The following is a 21,248-nucleotide window of genomic DNA, read 5'->3' as shown; positions in this document are numbered from 1 at the left end:
TCAACTTCTTAACACACTGACTGACTTCTTAACACACTGACTGAACTAAGTGCTGACGTAAAAGTAATTTTCACGCTTCTCCCCCAGATTTTAATTTCAAGACTCTCTAGTTTTCAGAGAAGTTGCTAGTATTTTTGGACAATTAATCTTTTTGAACTACCTGTAAGTAATTTCACTCCTCCCTTCTTTCCACCCCCATCCCCAAGTAAGCAAACACCAAAAAGGATGATGAAAGTACTTATCTGGGAAGAGACAGTGGAGACAAGAAACAGAAGAACAGAAATAAGAAAGCAATAGAAAGAAAATCAATTACTTGCTGTCTAGGAAAATCTATTTGCAGCTTATGCTACTCTTCCAAACATTTTACAGTACAACTAAGTTAACATTTAAACACCTGTGCCCATTACATTTAAAAAGCAGTTAAAAGCAAAACATGTAATGGAGTTGTTCTTCCCTTACAGGTATGCATATTGATTTAGGTTTTTCCAAACTCCATCTCCCCCATTATTCACTATAACGATTCAGAACATCAGAGAGCACTAAATTTTCTTTCTGTAACAAGACAGCATGTCACAGGTCTCTTTATGGCCAAAAAACCTTACCTAATCAACTGCTAAATGCTTAAAATGACTAGTGGCCCAGATACAAAAATTGATAATTAAAACCAAAAAGCAACACCTCCATGTTTTGAAAAGACTTGATTAAACATACAAAAAGCTTATTTTTCTGCTTCTCAGACAGTCAGAAATCCAGACATCGTTACAGATCCCTACTTGCAAAACTGTACTTGTCTGGAGAGTTTAAATGGTGAAATAGTATTGCATCATATAAAACAAATGCAAAAAAAAAAACCACAAACAAAAAAAACACTTATGCTCAAGAGCATATAGAAACTGTCTGTGATGTTCCCTGTACAACATAGACTATAAATAAACTATTAACCCCAATTCTTCCCAGAGAGAGGAGCAAACAGACAGTCACAAAACAGGCTTTCCTTAAGTTAAGATGGAAAAGGCCAGGGACAAATACTAAGTCTGTACTGATACTTGATAATTGTGATAATCTACTACCAGGCATACCTTACATGCTCTTTGCAGCAAAAAGAACTTGCCTGGCTTAGCAGAGAGGCTGTCCCTTATTACGCACACCAGCTGAGCCAAAACCTATGCAGTACTGTATGGAATAACAGAAGGATCATTTCAGGAATAGTCAAATAAATGCCACTTCATACTGCTTTACCACATCCAGATCTACTCTGCCAGTTGTTGTTTTTTTCCATTTAAAAAAAAAGTAAAGCAAGATCCACTGGGGAAAGGAAATAACTGACTTTAAATAAGCTAATATAATAAACATTAAACAATAACAAACATTTATTCCTACAGTGAAAATTAATGAAAAGGAAACTGGGACAGCTGCACAGTCCAAAATTGGCACTGATTTTCAGAGAAGGAATAGGATCCCTGAAACTATTACTAGATAGCTCAGGAATCCCTGGCAAGAAATCAAACAGTTTCTTAAAAAAAAAAAATTGCTGTAATTTAACACAGTATTTATGACAGAGCAAAGTGACACAAGCTCACACTCCAGGCTGAAAACTGAGAGACACAAAACAAAAGCTACAATTTATTAATCTTCTCTTGGTCAGCCTGTCAGAAGCCCATCTTCCCCGAAAAAGCAAACTGGATGACTTGGTCATACACGAAATAACAGAGATTTTCATGATTACTTTCTTCAAATATTTAAATAATCAAATCAAAGTTCAAAATCCACCACCAAAGTATCAGATGGGAAAAGGTCTGTGCTAAAGGAGGCGAGGGGGAGGGCTTTTATTTGAATGGAAGAAAATTTTTTGTATTTGCTATGTAGTTATAAAATAAGCCACAATTAGGACAGAATCTCCCACAAGATTACTAATTACATTTCACAGAAGCCTAAAAGCGATCAATATCATTATGACAGCCATTAGATCACTATAAAGTGCAAATATCTCCTATTAGTAGAAGGAAAGCTCATCACATACATTATGAAATGACATGGAAGGAAGTAGAAGGAAAAGAATCTGAACAAAAAGCCCCCCACCCTATCAAGTGATCAATTCCAAATATTCTAATACCAGCTGGAGAGCCTTAAAGATAAGTAGAAACTATAACCTGCCACAAAACATAAGGTATCAAGGAATATCGGTCCAGTTTACCAAATAGCATGCAAGTTGGGGGGAGAATTTCATGTGTGTCAGCTTTCCTTGGGTGAGGTTTGTTGGTTTTTTTGAAACAGTGGAGAGTTTCCAACTGTAGCAATATCGTAGTTAATTCAATTTGTACATACATACGTGTGTGTGTGTGTGTGTGTGTGTCTCAGAGTAACACATTTTTTAATAATGGTAGCTTTTATATTCTTCAACCCTTGATTCCGCAATTCATTTTTATTCTAGGATGAAGTGTTTCAATTCCCTAAATTCAGCCCATCTTGTTTCAAGTCCAAAGTAATGCTCCATGATTTACATAAAAGCATTTCCACTATACTAAGCAGCAAGCAACAGATACAGTGAGTGAGTTCCAGGTAACATTTAAATAGCTATACTAATTACACCACATGGAGGTAGTAGGAATATGAACCCCTACTCAAATCCTCAGAGTAATCACCCAGAACTTGAGGGAGAAAGAGAAGAAAAAAAATGGTATGAGCCAAAAGACCACATGGAAAAGAATCAGAAAGAAAACAAGAAAACCACCTATGTAAAGGAGGTAATCTCAGCCAATTAGACACCATACTGATCTTATCACAATGTGTTAGAGGTGAGTAGTAGTTAATAACTTCACAGATTTCCTCCAATCCTTTAACGAGGAAGGAATGGCAGTTTCTAAATCATTATTGCTCTGTCATCCTGGCCGCCTGCCAAGAACGCGGAACTTCAGGACACCTGTCAAATAACGCATTCTTACTGAAGGCGGACTCGTCTTTGCTCTTTTAAATCCATTTAAAAAAACAACAGTGTTCATAAAAAGCAATCAGATAAAAAACCACGGTAAAATTAAAATTAGAAGTGGTTTCTTAAAGGACAATAAAGAGCCTTTGACAAAAAAAAAAAAAGTTGCATCTCTGCTGAAGTAACTATATACATACTTTGAAGATCAACTACATGATGTAACAGACCTTTTTCCATCTCTAGCATCTGTGACATATAGTAATACATGTTGAAACAACTGGCCACCTGATGGACAATTGTGTGTAAGAGTCAGATCTAAAGCTTTTCTTAATCAAAGCTTTCTACAGGGGGTCTCACTCTAAGCACAGTCTTCTCATTGACTTTTCTTTAGCTCCAGGATGACTACTTTTAAAAGTGTGAAATACAAAATTTTGCATTGAACCAAAAAAAGTACAATACGTATTAAAACATCAAGACAGATGAGCTATTACGATTTAAAGAAACCAGTATCTTTCTGAACAAATATAAAAATGATACTTGCCTAAGTTAAAAGATGCTAATTAAGCTGAATTCACTTTATCACAGTTATCTTTCTCCTGGCAACTGTTCTGAAGATTCAATTTCCTTGGATAAAAAAGTAGTTGTTCCTAGAGGTCTTCTATAACAGAAACCCTTCCTACCCAGGCATTTCAGGAAACCTGACCCTGTACTTCAGTAATGAAGCATTTTACACATTTCTACTTTTCCAATAACTTCACCAATCCAGTCAGTCAGGGAGTTTAAACTCACCAATTTCTGGTCCGTTTCATGAAGGCAGCAAGCAATTAGAAAGGCAGCATTAACTTAATAAAGCATGATCAATCTGACATGAACAGCTGAAAAACTGTTTGGCCTTGGCTATCTTTTCCTATCTCAGCAGGAACCAGAAATCACTGTTCATAAAAACTGCATGTTAACAGAGAACCACTCTTTTTAACCAGGGCTTACCAATCATCACTTTCCAAATTGTGGAAATTTCTCCAGGCTAACGTGATCACCAAGAGTAACACAAGCTCAGATACAAATGACTGCAAGGGAATAATCCCTGCAGTAAGTTTAAGTGGCATTCCCTATATTTGATGAGCACTGCATTTCAGGTGGGGATGAGAACCACTTCCTTAAAAACAACAACAACAGCAAAAAAACCCACAGTACTTCTGGTTTTTTTCCAAGTCTTATTGTCAGTTAGAAGACACAAAAACAGAAATAAAAGACTAAACAAAAAGTAAAGGGAAGGGGATTTTTTTGTTTTGCTAAGCCAGGTGTTGAAATAGGATTTTATGGAGCAACTATTTTCAGTGGCTCAAAACAGCAAATATGCACAGTATTAAATTGTAGACCAGATATCAACATATAGAATCTAATCCTACTCCCTGAAACCTTATCCAGTAAGTTTGATAAAGGGCAGAGCCTGATGCTAAAGACAAGGCTACCACCAGCAACATCCCCTGCCTTATATTATGCATAACCACTGGAATGAAAGTAAGTGGAAAGAGCAAACAAAAAGCAAGCATTAAGTTAGGCTTTTGCATGCCTTTCAGCAACATATCATACTTTAAAATTTTGGGGGATTTATGTCATCCAACTTTGATACTGCCCTCTCTCTACTACAGAGGAAATTCAAACAATTAGCTTGGACCATATGTCTAACTTTTAGGCTGGCAGGGTTAGAAGCAAGGAAACCTATCTCAAGAGACCCACGTAAGGCATGTCTCGCCTTATTAAACTACATCTTATTTTCAAGGATCCTTTGTCCCAAGCACAGTTCTTTATTTTATCCAACAGAATCTCCTGTTTTCTTACAAGAATTGTATTGTACCTGCAGCAGTACAGACAAGCCACCTTCCACAGATAAAGGTCTTGAAAAAACTGTCTCAACTGTCTCATCTGTCTCATATTTCAATGCTGAAAATAGCATAAGCTGTTCATGCATGTCTTCTACATCAAGCCAATAAATCCTGGCACAAGTCCAATGAAAGGACATATATACAAGAGACCACAGGAACTAACCTATGGAGCAAAACCCACACTTCAAATACTCAAAGCAAAGATTTCTTAGGTTTGGAACTAAAATGGCCTGGTAAGACAAATATCACTGCTGAATTGTCCTCATCCTTCCAGTTTTCTTGACTTCAGAAGAAAAGCAGCTAATCTTGCATCTGCTGGATCTAGCTGGATCTTGGTGATGAATCTGTACACGTATTACAGCAACTTCTAAACTGATGGCCATACAACAATTTTGGTTGGAAGGGACCTCTGGACATCATCTGGCCCAACATCCTGTTAAAAGAAGGGCTAAAGCTACAAAGTTTGATCAGGTTGCGAGGGCCTTGTCCAGTTGAGTTTTAAAAGTGCCAAGATATAGAGATATCAGAACCTATCTGGGCAACCAGTTCCAGTGTTTCGCCAGCCTCATTGTGAAAAATTTTTCCTTCATACTGATCTGAATTTCTCTAGCTCCAACCTGCATCTGGTGCCTCTTATTCCTTCACTGTGCACATCTGAGAAGACTCTTGCTCTGTCTTCTCAACAACATTCATTAGGTAATTGAAGATCACAATCAGATCTGTCCTTAATCTTTTCTTCTCCAAACTAAAGAAACCCAGTTCTCAGCCTCTCCTCATATGTCACAGTGGAATCATCATCATCCCTAAAGCATTACCTGAAAATGACAGATCTGGTAGGCTCAAAACTGTATTCATCCAAGAGAATAAAAAATAGATCATGTAATCATGGGTGGAGCAAAAAGCTTCTAATACAGTCTGTTTCAAGAGTGAGCTTTTGCACAGTGAGCAACATTCCCAGGAGATACGTGAAACTTTGCGATTATGAGACCAAGATGTCATATTTTTGAAGGACAGTATGAATTTTTATTCAAGTCTCCTGGGAGATAGACACCTCACGTTAGATCATTTCTGTATACTCTTAGGACTAGTGCTTGAACAGGGAGATGATTTTTTTCCTCCAATTGAAAAGTTTCCAGTCTTTTTAAAACTTTATTAGTTCCTAGATTTCCCATGGCTTCTAGAATAGGACAATGTCCCATTTAAGACAACTGAGGGAGACCGTTCTCCTCCTGAAGAAGAACTTCTGTTAAGTCTCAAAAAATTGCCTATTTTATGGCAAGCTACCAACGGACTAAGAAAATGTGTACTGCAAAGACTTGTAGTAATAACAAATCTGTAGGATGGAGAAAAACATAAGACAGTAGTTAGCATTCCAACTTGAACATCCTTTGGATTTGCTGAAGAAATTGAGAGAGACTTCTAACAATGGAAAAGTCTTCCAATCTTAATAGCGAGTATTGGAAAATGAACTTGTTTAAAAATAGAACCTAATCAGTTTACAAATGGTGTTGTGATATGTCTGCCTGCAAAAGCTGTCACCTTCATGATGCAGTGCCTGTGTTCCTACATCTGGGGAATCACTTTCTTTTATGAGGCATCTCTGTGCCAGTGTCTGAAGAACAGAACCACAAAAGGATCTGTCTTTTGAATCTCATAATCCCTGAAGTACTCTAGATAGGATTAAAGGATTTCTTCAGTTATGCTAAAGCCTGAGCATGGCAAACTCTCAGGGGACCTGCAAGATTCAAGTACATTCCCCAATATTTTACTGCATACCAGAGAGTCTTTCTTGTTACCACTGGATGTGGAAAGACACCACTACTCCTGATCCTGAGATACCAGCTCACCAACCGCCCCCCCAGCTTCTACCAGGGTACATACTGTTATTTTTCAGATACTCTGGAAAATGCACCGGGGAACCTCACTCTTTAAAGTTGCTTGGTTTTAGTTTAACTACAATTTTGAGCAAAGACTATCTTGTTACCCAAATCGTTGCAATACCACCCTCAATTCCAGCCAGGTTAAGATAAAATTCAAGCAAAACCTGTATCTTTGGGCAACAAAATACAAGACAGGAAGCTATAAAAAGACAAAAACAAAAGCATGGAAGAAAAAAGTCAAAACCACATTCATTCTATTAACGCTAACTCTACAGTTTCACAGACAGGTGTGAGCTAAAAAAAAGGGTGGTCATGCCTGACCCCTCATATCTCTCTGCCCCCAATTTCTGACCTCCTGTTTTCTACGAGCTCTAAGGGTATGCAGTGAGTCATTGAGTCATTGATCCAACAAAAATCAATTTGATTTTCCTCTAGACTTAGTTTTCAAGTCAGATCACCAGGCAGGTCCAACTCCCCATGTGGTCATGCAATTGCTATAACTCATCCAAGATCAGCACCAGGAAGCGAGAGGCACCACACCTCTGGTGATAGCACAATCTTAAAATTAGCTATTATGAAGAAGTCGTCTCTCGACTCATCTGACTGACTGTACATCTTGTGTCCAATCAATATTCCTAAACATTTTTCACTGAGCATACATTAAAGAAAACCTTTATCTGCAATTAAAAAAACCCAAACAAATAAAATAAAATTTCTCCTCCAGACAAATTTCCTTCTCACCCAGGATATTCTGGCCATTCTTCTTAACTAAAATGTTTCATTTCCTCTCTTTGGAGATGCAGAAGTCTTTATCAGACCAGATATCATCTCACTCACTTGACAAACAATAATAATATTTAATTTCAATGAATGTTGAGATCTTCCATAATTTTTCTATTCCTTTGCACTTAGTTTGCATTTTCAGATTGTAAGCAGCCTCTCCCTTGAAATGTATGTTCTATATCTTTTTGGATATTAGCATGCAGAATAACGTACATAGTTTTTTTACTGGCTCACAATTGCATACATAATAAATTTAACAACAGTGACAACTGATTTGACTCAAACACCTTCCATTTAGGGACACTGCAATAACTCAGCAACATTTCTCTTAACATTTCAGTCTGTCATTTTTATATTTAAAAGCAATTAAGAAATTCTTTGCCTAGGCTTTTGTCATCAAGTTGCACGTCTTCCAAAAACGTTAAATTGGTGTCACATTCCTTATGAAAACATAGATGGCATGCTTAGATGAGACTTTAGGAGGCTCCTTTCGCTCATCTCACTTTCCCCTTTCTCCCATGCTATAGCATGGGAGCAAGAAGGTGTGACAATTGCCCCATTCACATGACAGTTCTTCCACACTGTATAATGAGCACTTTAGTTACAATTAAGAGAAAGTAACTGATGATCAATTTCCCCAGATGAACAAGCTAAAAAAAAGGGGGGGGGCAGGCAGGGAGAGATGCCTGGATTTCTTTTCAGAAGCCAATTACAATGGATGGCCATTAACCTGCTTACCTACCCTTGTTTAATTTTTTTAAAATGAGCTCATCTTTCTCCACTTCAACTTTCTCCTCCCTCTTCCATTCTTTTCCCAGATTGCAGCTTTTATTCTTTCCTTTTGACTGTCAGGGCCTTAAACTAATTTTTAATTGAGAATGTATCTAAGGATCTGAATGAGGAAGCTGGAATCAACCCAATTGTCTTTTTCCCCCTTTTATTTTCCATACTGTAACATTGTATCTACCACTGAGCACTGCTGAAAATAGCAAAGGTGTGATTTTCCTTTTAGAAGCATACCTTAGCTTAGCTCTGCTACTACTTGGGCAAAAATCTGGAACAACGGAAAACAACTTAGAAGAAATGAAGTACCTGGAAAAAGCATCAGTTTTGAACAACAGCCGTTAGCAACCAAGCTGAGTACAGAAAAAATTCTCTCAGTGACTCCTCTGTGGTCCTGTAAGAAAATACTGCAGGAGAGGGCATCCCAAATTTGGGAAATCAGACAACTGACACTTCATCAAAAGACTTGTCTTTTAAAGAAGCTAGAAAGACATGACCTTACACTGCCTGCTGGTGCAGAGCTGGCTTGTTGTACAGCACCGACTCATCTTGTTTCCAGTTGTTAAATTACATTAAAAGGACAGCTAAAAATATATTAAATATTTTCCTATTACTTTTCCATGCAAGCAACTGCTGTAGTTACAACAGGAGCAATGTCCAGGCGAACTCTTACTAACTCTGAGGAGAAAAATAAATAAAGAGAAGCCTTCTAATTCATTCCAGATCAATAACATAATATTTGGATTCCAAAAACTCTAAAGAAACCTTTTGTTTAAAATAAAATTTATTGTTAAAACAAGAAACGATGTGTTTCTAATGATCAGAATTGGCAAATATTCATGTTTTTCAAAAAGGACAAACAGATCTGATGTATAGTTTTAACTGCCTCCCATTCTAATTTTTTGCCAATTTTTTTTCCCTTTCAAAATACATTAAACTTTACCAGTCTACCTGTGATATAATACACTGAATTAAGACAAATTTCACACAGATATTCCTCATCTTCCCTTTTAGAGATTATCCACAACTGAAAAAAAAAATAAACAAGGAGGATGCATTTGAAAAAACATATAGTCAATCTTTAAAACACTTAGTGACAAAAATGAAAGTCTTAATTGATTAATGATCTCAAGGTCTCTATCGCCATCTAGTGAAAAATCACCACCATTACTACACTGTGCACATAAATTACCTCATTTACTGGAATTACACACACTAATTTCTCTGCAGGATCCAGCCTGCCTATGACCCGAGCTGTAAGACTTTGCAAAGTTTCTGCTGCATGTCTTAAGGTAAACCAAGGTCAGTCACCATCACATATCTCACTAAGGTTAACTAAAGAGATCTGAGCTCTTACGGGAAATGTTGTCAATGGCTTACGGATTTCACTCTCTATCCTAAAGCTATGTTCTGACATAAATGGCATCCTTTCTATATCGTATTTAATACTTCTCCCATTAAAATGAAGTAAACATGTTACACACCAGCACAGTTTTAAACAAATGACAATGTGTCATTTTACAAGAAGCGTAATGTGTCACATTACAAGAATTTTTAGTCAACATACGGAACTCCATAGCAGTTCCACTACTTTCAGTGCATTGCCATAACCAAACCTGCATCTCACGAACAGGAGTTACCGCCCACGAGAGGCAATATAGAGCACCCAGGATCACATGCTTTCAGTTCACTCTTCCTCCAACTTCAGTTAAGGGATTCTCAGTCACAAAGTTAGAAAGCAGACAATTCATAGAAGTTACCAAAACTCATTTTCTCTCAGCTACATTAAACTTAACAATACAGTAATCTTCAATAAGAACTTCTTTAACTTGAAAAGTATATTCCCCGTTTTAATTTTTTTCTGCTAAGACTTATGATTGAGCTGTAATTGTGTCAGTATAAGAAAACATTCATTTCACTATTCATCCCATACAGTATTTTTCCCCCCTTAGACACCTACATCAGAGACATCTGCAAGCCTACCTGCATTTATTCAGATTTTCTCCACAACAATATTGCATACCACTTTTTTCTTTTTAAAATGTATTAATCATTGACCATCAGAAAAGCCTTATCAATTTATATTAACATTTTTCTGTAATAATTTTTTTTTAATCACCCTCTTCATACATAGAGACCAAATCTCCTGACACTTAACACTCATCTATTTTACATTAGCATTCAATGTTAAGTGGAAACCTATGAATGGAAAGATTAATGTAAGGAAGGTTTTAAAATACTATTTTTCTAGATAGAATATTCTAACTCACAAAACCAGATAACTGAACTGCTTTGTATCATCTTTTATGGCAAAAACTACTTAAGAAATGCAGAATAAAGCTATATCTGTTAACTGACTACCTGCCTAAGCACACAAGTTTTCAGAAAACAGCATATTCAATGTATTTCATCAGAATCTGTCATATTTACACAGAAGCACAAAATTACAGAAAAGTCTTAACATTTTTCAAGTTTTTCAAATGTTTGTTATCTCCACAGTATCCAGAGTAATGAGTACTAATCTACCCCAAATAATAAACTACACACGCAATCCAAAAGTATTTTCCCCCCTTACTACAAAGGCCAAAAGCTCAAGTATCCATACAATACCTAGTTTGTGACAGGTGTTCTATATGACTAAGGAAAATTTTCAAGTTTTAAACAAATTCACGACTTGTAGAATATTGCTAGAAAAATTACAATTTTAAACTTATAATCATGATCACAAGTTGCTTTTCATGCCAGCCTTGTAGATAAACACATCAGAATCTTACAAAAAAAGATACCACTTCCTTAAAGGAAATGTCAATACCTGAATTCACATGCACACATAACCCATTCACAGTTACTTTTTGAAGCTGGAAATGATTTCCTAGTTAAACACGTGTGTAAAGTTAAACATAGTGTCCAGGGAAATCCTGGGAGGACAGCAAATGGGGAGTTGCCTTTAGAGAACAGTTTATACGGGAAGACTTAGAAAAATAATGACACATTATCAGAAACAAAATGCCCCTATGCACATCAGCTGGAAGTTGTGAATGGACCTTTGCAACGTGCTCTAGGTGACCCTGCTTAAGCAGGGGGGTTGGACTAGGTGATCTCCAGAGGTCCCTTCCAACCTCAGCCATCCTGTGATTCTGTGTGACTCTGTGATCTTCAGTGCACTGGGTGCAAGGAGTGCTGCTCCTTTAAGTCACAGGGATTACATGCTTCTGAACACAGGAGTGAACTCATCCATCTCCCTGGTCAACTAAAAGATTAACAGGAGCCCACCATCCTGTCACATCCCTTCCCTGGATTTTTATAGCTTCCTTCTTGGTAGTCTCATTTATATAAGAACCAAAATGAAGCAGTAGGAAAACTGTGTTTTAAGACACTGTACATCAGTGGTATGTTTTGGATCTGAAATGGTTATTTTTTCCATTGGGACCAAACTGATGTGGCCTGCATTCAACTGCTATCCTAAACAACAGGAAAAGTATTTTTGCCTATATAGTTAACAGAATCTCAAAAATAAAATCTGGCCTCTTGAGGCCAATGCAAAGCTTCATTTTATGGAACAAAGAGTTTCAGAAAAATAAAGCCTTGATATATAAATCACTGATGTCAAGTAACTAGCCCTGTCACCAAGTTAAGAGTTTTAGGAAACTCAACATATCAGGGCAAAGGACAGACTGGCTGAAGACAAGTACATCCAAAGCTGAAGCATACTGCAGAATTGAAGACTAAACCATGAAGCAGAACTAGAAATTCATGGAAAACGTGAAAGCAGCCTTGATTTTTTGTCACCATAATCTGGTCTATTGAAACTAAGCAGTTTAATTCAGAATAAAGCCCAAGCTGGAGCTTCAGCTTGTTTTATTTTCTGAGATATTTATCTGATCTTTTTCCAGACACCAGTTTCTTTTCTCCAACTTTTGCAGCATAAGAAAGACAAAAACTACAGTTCAAAAACCAAAAGCAGGTTCAAAAATGAGTGAAGACCATTCTCCTATTCAATGAAAATGCAGGAAGCTTAAATTCACCATTTCTACACTTGTTCATAACCTATTTAGTGACTTACCTCTCTCCCTTTATGCGTCACCAAAGCAGCCAAAGGTTTGGCATAGAATCTGCTGTAGGAAAATCCCAGGCAGCCATACATACTGTTAGCAGTGAGTTTCAAAGCTTTCTGTCTGATATCATACTGAAAAGAAACATAACCAGCAAAAGTGATACAACCATAACCAACAGAGAACAGAACTTAATGTTCACAATTACTTTCATAGCTCTTTATATAGCCTGGAGCAGTGATGGGCTACAAGTAAAGCATATTACAATCACTACTCACTATTAATCATCCCTATTCTGCAAGGCTGATCAGTGCACTTAGGGGAGTGGGAGGAAAAATCAAAGGAGTTCTATAAAACACACCTGTAAATAAAGGTCAGGATTTAAATCTGGCTGTTTCATTAACTGCTTAACTTGGCGCCTTCTCTCCACCAGTTTCCTGATTTCTTTAGGCAAAACTCCCATTTCCAGAGATGGGTCTGGAAGCTCTGGAATTTCTTCCTCTTCTTCAACCTGTCAAACAATCACCAATAAGTTTTTTTTTTTCTGCTTGAAGGATACATTTTAATGATAAATTTTAAAAGTGTTTAGTGAAAAGCTTGAATTAAAAAACAAAACAAACAACAACAAACAGCTTGCATTTACTTCTGCAAAATACCCAAAGGACAGTTTAAAACAACAGGCATGAGCGAGTTTTTTTGTGGTCTTTAACTACATTACTTAGTCTCTGCTTAAGCAGGCCCAGAGTACCTTTTGAATTTAAGGCCCCTTCCCAGTTCAGCTTCCCAATATCACATATGGACCTCAAATCATATCATTCAAAAGCACATCAGTGTCACTGAAGAAAGAAAAGGTAAGATAATGGCTGGATAGGTTATAAAGCTTAGAGAGCTGCATCTGGAGTGACATGTGGACTTTACATTGGCATTCAACAAAACACTTTTTATTTAAGAGAATAAAACATCACTGGACGGATGTCCTATTACCTAGAAAGGTTTCTTAGGAATAGGTGAGATCTATGAAGTCTAGCCCCACCATTTCTTCCTCCACACCCCATTCTCCTCCCCCACCTTTACCAGGCAAAGGAGAAGACAACGCAGCACTGTCTCTTCCCACAAACAGCTCCTGCAGATCTGGGAGGTGTGCGGGTGGAGGAAGGCAGAGAGTCTGGCAGAGCTGAGCGTCTGCTCCCAGACTCTTCCTCCCACTCCCACACACCTAACCTGCAGCACTACCTCTCACCACACAGATGCGGCATCTCACCCTCACTGAGGCACAGAATTGAAAGGTCCCATGAAAAACCTGGTGGAACTGATACTTGGAATAAGACAATTGATAAAAGGAAAACAGAGTAACAATAGAATGAAAACCCCACCCCAAGCAACTCTGAGTATAGCAAAACAACAATCTAATAGAAGGCGCATTTTGTCCTTTTAGCATAACTGAAAAAATAGTTGCTCAGCAAAAATGGAAAGAAATTTCAAGCATAAAGGAGAAAAAAAAACAACAACCAACAAACAAAAAAACAGAACAACAGAGAGACTATAGGTAGGCAAGTTTAGGAAGCAGTTTGGGAAGAACCATAACAAGAAATGACAGCAAAACCTAAGTAAATATAGTGTCATGGTAGAAGTTAAAATTAGCTGCCTCAGCTTGAAACACATTTAAGAAAGAGAGATAAATCTACAGAAAGTTTGGAGGTACTAAATGAAAGAGCTCCACATACTTTTTTCCTCATTTCTGCTGTGGCACTGATATTTTAGTTATAATGGCACAACTACTGATGGGAGAACAGACTAATTCCAACCAGTGAGCTGATCCCAGTTAAAAATAAAAGCCTCAAGTTTAACCTTTAGACCTGAACAGCTCACTGCTTCAGTTTACAGCACAGCTCTGCCAAGAACACTGCCACCACAGCTCAGGAAGTAAGAACGAGCAGCCAAGGGCAGACTGTGGCCAACACAGCTGCTGAGAAAGAGGCACATGGAACTACACCTTGAGGAGGTTTTGCAGTCATATTTAGTACAGCACGAATTTCAGTGAAGCTGCTCCTGCAGCTGACATAGTCACAGAATCACTCCCTGTGTGCCTGCCCTCCCTCCCCCCAGTTTCTCTGGTGTCTAACAAGGGTTGAGCTTATACTGCATTCTTGCCCCAAGCAGAAGCACAAGACACGTGTCTCTCCTTCATTCAGGTATCTATTTGCATGAAATCTGTAGCAACTTAACTTTGAGAAGCCTCAATCAAGGTAGGATGAAATTGGTCAAAGGGCTCAAAAATTGCTAGGAGGATCTAGGGGAGAAGAGGACCAACACAGCCTGATTACAAATCTTGTTTCATTAGGAAAACAAGCTAGAAAACAACAGATTTTGCTTAGATGGGAGAGAACTTACTAACATTCTAAAAGAGTATTACTGAAAGGAAGAAGACAGACAGATGCAACATTCAAAAAACTCCAAACCAAAACTCCCTATATACACTTTTTAAACAAGAATCACTTTTTGTAACAGTGTGAGAGGAAAAATGAAATCAAAACAGCCAAAAATAACAATTTTTTTGAAAAGTTGATTCGCAGAAAATACACTGAAGTTACACAGTGTAACTCAAATCACAAGTTAAAGCACACAAACCTCTGCCCTCTTCTGTGCTTCTGATGACATTCTCTGCACTGTGGTAAAGCAGATGTTAAACTCCTGGATAATTGATGGGTACAAGCTGTTGAAGTCGAGAAGCAAAATAAACTTGTCATAAAAACCTGAAACAGAGTTTAGAACAGAAGGCATGATTACTCAGTCTAAGGACTGGATCCAACTCCACAATTAATATAGCATATTGAAAAAAAAATGCAAACATTAGAAACAATTTAATTATTTGGCTGCATTTGTGGTGCAAGAGAAGACTTCACACAAAGATGCAGGAGACATGAGACAGGACCATGAGATTTGTTAACTCTCATCTAGGAAAGACAGGACCTTTCTACAGGAATGGACCTGGATCAAACCAAAGTCTTGTCAGTTCAAATCACATGCTTACAGGTTAGAGAAATAGCTTGATTTCAGAGACCAGATTTCATTTAAATGACAGAAATACACCATACAATATTTCCAGCATCTAAATCCCTTAAATAGCTGTTGAGATGTATCACTACCCATTACAGAGACATGTCAGAAGTGGAACGATCCAACCCCATTAACTCATCAGAGTTGAACAGATAGCTTCTGTGTTACTATAGGACACTTGTACAGTTTTCCCCACATAGAGGAGAAACTGAAAGAAAACTTACGTGTCCATTAGAAAATTATACACAGATATACAGTCCTGATTCCTTTCAAGACCTTACCCAGCTAAGAAGAAACTTCCCAAGAATAAATAATTCCACAATGTTGGGCATTTTCTTGTGTGTGTGTAAAAAAAAAAAAAAAAAAGGCCACACAAGATATATACACTGCCCATTGCAATCTTCTGCATTCATATAACCTACCTGTTTCTGACTTCATAGAAGAAAGGAAATCGCCACATCTTACCGACTTTGGGATCCAAGACTAATCCCCCAGCATATGCTGCTTTCTTTTTCCCTATCTTTGATTTATTCTGATCTTCAAAATCTTCATCTTCATCCACCTACATTTGGCATTTAAAAAAATCATTATCTAGTCTATACTGTTGGGGGAGATATTTTTGGCAAATAAGATATGAAATTGGGAGTTTCTTCTAAAATAGATGCAAAACATGGCATTTTCATCACAATCCTCACTATCGCTCTGTACATCTCAAAACAGCATTCAAAACTACTCCTATGGGAACAAACTGATCACAAGAGACTACAAAGACTTAAAGGAACTGTCATCACTGAACAGAGCACTAGGCTACATTTTCCTCACTGGCTGTAAAAGTCAACACACAGGGGGAAAAAAAAAAAATCTACTCATAAGTTGTTACTGTCTAAAGAAGATCAAAATGTAGTTTAGGAAATACAATGGGTGGGCCTTTGTTAAACAAACAGAAACATTATTGCAAATCTAAAGTGTACTTTGTTTTGTTCCAGCAAGAAGTTTTTCTCTATGAGTTCAATGTTATTCTGAATCATTTAAAATCCAAGCACTGCTTTAATGTGTCAATACAATCAACAGACTTTACTGCTTTGGAATCTGCTGTTAAACTTGCTTAAAGGTAAAACTAAAAAGCAAAAATAGCACAATAAATTTTAAATTTAAAATTTTCTGTTTACAAACAAACATACTCATGTTTCTATAAATATATTTACATTGGCATTACCTAAAAGGCTTTTTTTTTTAATTCCCTTGGATATTTTTATCCACATACTCAAATAATCTACCTTACAACTTATACTTAAATTACTGTCTATCAATGAAATATTTTTTCTTAATTCTAGGACAAATGTGCATCAATTAAGCCATACAGTCTGCCTTATTTTCCTACAGGGCCATGTACTTCACTCATTTCAATATTAAATTAAAGAGCAATGAAGTTTTTGTAAATTTGAAGGTGATACAGTGTCCCTTTAAACTATACATTTCTCTTTCATCAGCTTAGCAAAAAACCTTTACTGAATTAATCATAAGCTGTAACATTAAGTTGTATCTAATACTGGCTATGTTTCCATGCTCTCACAGAATAGTAATACTCAGAGGATAGAAAAATATTTTTTAATAAAAATTCTTAAAGAGAGATATTTTTAAAAACTCTGGACCCACCAGCTTCTGCAGAGGCTTTTTAAAAACTTGTTTGTCTGGCACTATATAGTCTTTTTCATGAAATGCATGAAGCAGCAAGAACTCATTTCGTTCAGATCGTCCACCCATCATTGTCCTTGACTATAGAGAGGGGAGGAAAAAAAAGAATTCAAAGCAAAGTACAGAAACTAAATGCTGACATGCAAAAATAGACAAAGACATGTCTTGCAACTATCTGCAAGCTCATTTAGCATTACTATTTTTCTTTTGTTTCATTAGCATGCATGGCATCCAATTGTCATTTTAATGGATTTTACATCACTCACACTCTTAACAGCAAAATTTACAGGATCATATATTCTAGATTAGTGTTTGTAAATTAAAACTAACAGTTGAACACAGAAAATACAGAACTGTTTCGTGTGACAATGGAGTGAGAAAAAAAGTAATAAAAAAAAAAAAAAAGTACCATAACATTCCCAGAGATGTTTGTGATCTGAAGGGCTAGTGGCAGAACATTCAGCTCACACATGATCTGCAGAATGAACTTGGCATCTGTCCAGGTGTTTTCCAGCATGAACATTAAGTGAGGAGAATCACTGGGAAAAGAAGGGGAACGGCCTATTAAAGTAAAATCAAGTTCCTATGTACTCTGTAGTAGATCAGACCTATATTTTGTACTGAAATCATGTGGTATCCATAGTACACAGGTGCTGAATTACACAGCAAGCTCTTTTGATTGCAAAAAACAAGTCTGTATATCCTATCAGTGTATCTTAAGCAACACTCTCACAAATCAGTTTGCTTTGCACATAGTAAGCCATCACCCACCAGCATCAGTGCTGTTAGGAATAGTTAGCAATATAAAAAAAAATATTAAGAAAATGTTTTATTTTTCACATACCAGTGTGTTAAGTCAGTATTTCCATGATAAATCAAATAGAAAAGCAAAATTATACAGCAGGAAGCTAAATAGCTCCTCCACTTTCCAGTGAAGAATTAAAAACGTAAGTCAGCAACATACCTGTACATATTTCGAATTTCCTCGGGTAGAATTGTTACCCTCTCTGTTTTCAGAATCTGATGAACCAGTTCAGACAAATGGTAACTCTTGCAACGAATTAATTCTTTAGCCGAAATTTCTACATCGCAGATCATTCGACCACAAGCAGCATTCCTTTCAGCAAACCCTCCTCGACCCTTAAGCATATCACACAAGGAGAGAAAAACAAACAAGCAACACAACATATAAACATTAACAAAGAGCGTACATCCAAAATATATGCTTATCAGACTCATTCAAGTTCATTTGGAATCTTCTACTGAAATACACAGGCCTTATAATTATTCCCTAAAGGAATTCAGGGTATATTTCAGTACAAAATGTGGATGCGAAGCAGCAGATACCTAACACTCATTACTAGCTAGATCTCTAGATCTTAGTTCTGAAACTGTCACTTTTTTTTTTTTTTTTTTTTAAGTAAAATAGTCCAAATGAAAATGTGCATGAATTTTTTTTTCCTCTGAGGATATTTTTTGTACTAACAGCAGGACCAGAGAGTCACAGAACAACCATACAAAATTACTCATCTTGAAGTCTAGGAAGGACAGGAGCAGACATGAACACAGTCAGGTTCTGTACTTCGCTACACCAAGCCTTACATATTGTCCCCTGAACAAGTACATACCAAGAACTACAGAATTATTAACTTAGCAGCTCTCTATGGGATGATTCACCAATCAATCTAAATTACATTTGCTCATTTTACAGTTATAGCAGACAAAGACAGTTACAGTAAAGACTATTGCAATTAATCTGTCATTATCATCACCTACCTGAGATATGTAAACTAAATTAGCCTAACCTGAAAATTAGTTTAGCTTATTACTGTAATAAAAGTCATATAAACACTCATCATTTCTGATCTGGGACACATGAAATCCAGCATGACCAACAGTCAAAATACATCAGAGTCACATTTACAATTCTTCAATAAAACTAATTCATTTTTAATCATATGCCACATAAAGGGTCTTAAAAGACTTGAGCAATCTTATTACCCCAAGCTTTGGCATATTGGACCTCCTCAGTCGACCTATCTTGGACCAGTGCGGGACTTTGCACACATTAATTCTTTGGAGCAGCACTTCCAGATCAAATCCATAAATATTATGACCCTTGTGGCAGAAAAAAAACAACAAAAAAGGTTACAACAAATGCAAATTAAAGACTTATTTTCACACACTTCCTATTCCTTTGCCCCTTGTGTTTTTTTCATCTAATTGATGGCATTATCTCTCTCACAGAAAGCATTTTCTTAGAGTACAGTACTCATTAGTCTTAACATTAACAATGCTGTTCAGCAGAATACCAAAATCAGCTCTATAACTAGCTCACAGTATATGCATCATTCAGCTTTATGCTTTGAAACTAAACAGATTCAAAGTTTTCTAGAAAAAATACACATTTTTATATAGCATATAAGGTCATGTTCAAGTAATTCCTTTTCCCTCCACCTATAAAAGTCTTTGCGCTGACATGAAAATGATATCCTTTTATTTCCTTTAAATCCTTTGATACTACACCAGGCACAGCCATTAAATCTGGACAGGAAGACATTGCTATCAGTTTTTACATGTCAGAGTACCCCAGCAGTATTTGCAAAGTTTCAGCTGTGCTAAGGAAATTGGTGACACTGGCCCGCAACCTCAGTGGAAAGCAAAATGCTACCCTGATCAACAAGTGTGGACCTGCCGGTCACCATGAACTGTGAGTTCGCCTTTCAGATATATTTGCGTAGCACAGTGCTATAGCAGAACCTCCTTGAAATCATCAGAAGTCCTACAGACGTAGCAGAGGGGTCCTCTACCTAGACTGACGTATCCTCTTTTCAAGGGCACTAATTAAACCAGGTGCAAATTAAACTACACTAGCACATCTCTACTGGTTTTAGGATCAGGACTCTCACACCCCTACTACTCAACTACTGGCATCCCAAATTGGTTGCAGTGTTTCTTTCCACAGCCGCAAGGAAGGTCAGCTCACAGGGCGAATACCGGTTACCAGCCACAGCAAGCTGCGCACATCAGGAATCTGATTGCTAACTTCACCCCATTCTCACCATTTGTTTTAAATTGTATATGTATTCACCTATACAAGAATAAGAAGTTGTCTATAACCAACCTCAAATCATTTTAAATTGTCTTCAAAATTTTACTAAATGAAATTCAGAAACATACATTAATTAAACACAACAAAAAAGAAAATGAGTAATTATAATAAATCTTCAGCTGCCCCACGGATCCCATGGATTTGTATAGGTTATCATTATGATTTATGGCATAAAAACAATTTAAATGGCAATAAGATTTATATGAACATCTGAACTGAAACAGACTTAAGTATACCAAGAGTTGACATTTTCACAGAAAATCGCAGGGGACTTTTTGTTTTGTTTTCTCTTTCTGAGTTAAGGAAAAAAAAACGTATTTCAGATATTATAGAAATACTGCCTATTTCAGACATTATGGGAAATAATAGGATGTATAAAATGCTCTCAGGGAAAATTCTGTATCCTCTGTGAATGGAAGTGCACCTGCTGTCTTATAAGCAAATTCAATTCATCAGACAGTCTAAGATAAACATAAAAAACTATAAGGGGCTAAAAGAAAAAGAACGAAGCTGACCAACTGACAACATGCTTTAATTTAACTCTCAGAGTCTCAGAACTACTCACCACAACCACATCTGGGTCAATTTTATGAATCTTCGCAAGGAAAAATCCCAGCAGGGTTCTCTCTGTCGCAGCAATTTCTACTTTAGCATTCTAAAAGGAGCAAGAGAGCACCTGATTTCAACGATCCAATAAGTTTAAAATGGAAACATCTTCTCCCCTACTAGTTACAAGACAATAATAAAGCACCACAGTTTTCCTTTTCCTTCTATAATTCAAAGCTTTTTGTTCTCACTTGCATAGACGTAGAAAGCTTTTCTCAGAGGCTTTTTTTGCCATTCTGCTTTTGTATGCAGGTATCTAGTGATACTGTAAGAGCCTCCTAAGAATCAAGCACACCAGGAAAATGCTACATGTACAACCTTCACTCACAGGCTTTAGATCATACAGAAACACAGAGGAAGAACAAAATAGGTTACTTTATTATTCTGCCAGCCTTTCCAGCACTTTTCAGATAGGGCTCTCTTAAATTTTGACAGACTTTACTGTCCAAGAAAAAGAGAAACAAATTC

The 21,248-nt window shown here is 36.9% G+C and overlaps 1 protein-coding gene and 1 non-coding gene across 4 annotated transcripts in view; both read right to left on the bottom strand.

Annotated features, from left to right (window-relative positions):
* Positions 1–21,248, bottom strand: part of POLA1 (DNA polymerase alpha 1, catalytic subunit) — a 216,034-nt gene that overhangs the window by 167,958 nt on the left and 26,828 nt on the right. For all 3 annotated transcript variants that reach the window (XM_067297476.1, XM_067297486.1, XM_067297496.1), the window contains exons 18-26: positions 20,740–20,829; positions 19,064–19,180; positions 18,027–18,202; positions 17,472–17,601; positions 17,024–17,143; positions 15,833–15,929; positions 14,939–15,063; positions 12,672–12,821; positions 12,322–12,444 (exon numbers count right to left, since the gene is read on the bottom strand). In XM_067297476.1, the coding sequence (XP_067153577.1) occupies positions 12,322–12,444; positions 12,672–12,821; positions 14,939–15,063; positions 15,833–15,929; positions 17,024–17,143; positions 17,472–17,601; positions 18,027–18,202; positions 19,064–19,180; positions 20,740–20,829 (1,128 nt within the window). The remainder of the gene's footprint in view (positions 1–12,321; positions 12,445–12,671; positions 12,822–14,938; positions 15,064–15,832; positions 15,930–17,023; positions 17,144–17,471; positions 17,602–18,026; positions 18,203–19,063; positions 19,181–20,739; positions 20,830–21,248) is intronic.
* Positions 15,468–15,598, bottom strand: LOC136991204 (small Cajal body-specific RNA 24). The gene has a single exon (XR_010883248.1). It is a non-coding gene; the product is annotated as a small Cajal body-specific RNA 24 (non-coding RNA).

This window comes from Apteryx mantelli, chromosome 1 (genome assembly GCF_036417845.1).
Source record: "Apteryx mantelli isolate bAptMan1 chromosome 1, bAptMan1.hap1, whole genome shotgun sequence".
NCBI classification, from domain to species: domain Eukaryota; kingdom Metazoa; phylum Chordata; class Aves; order Apterygiformes; family Apterygidae; genus Apteryx; species Apteryx mantelli.
Note: the sequence above shows the minus strand (reverse complement) of the source record. Positions and strands in the feature narration are given on the sequence as shown.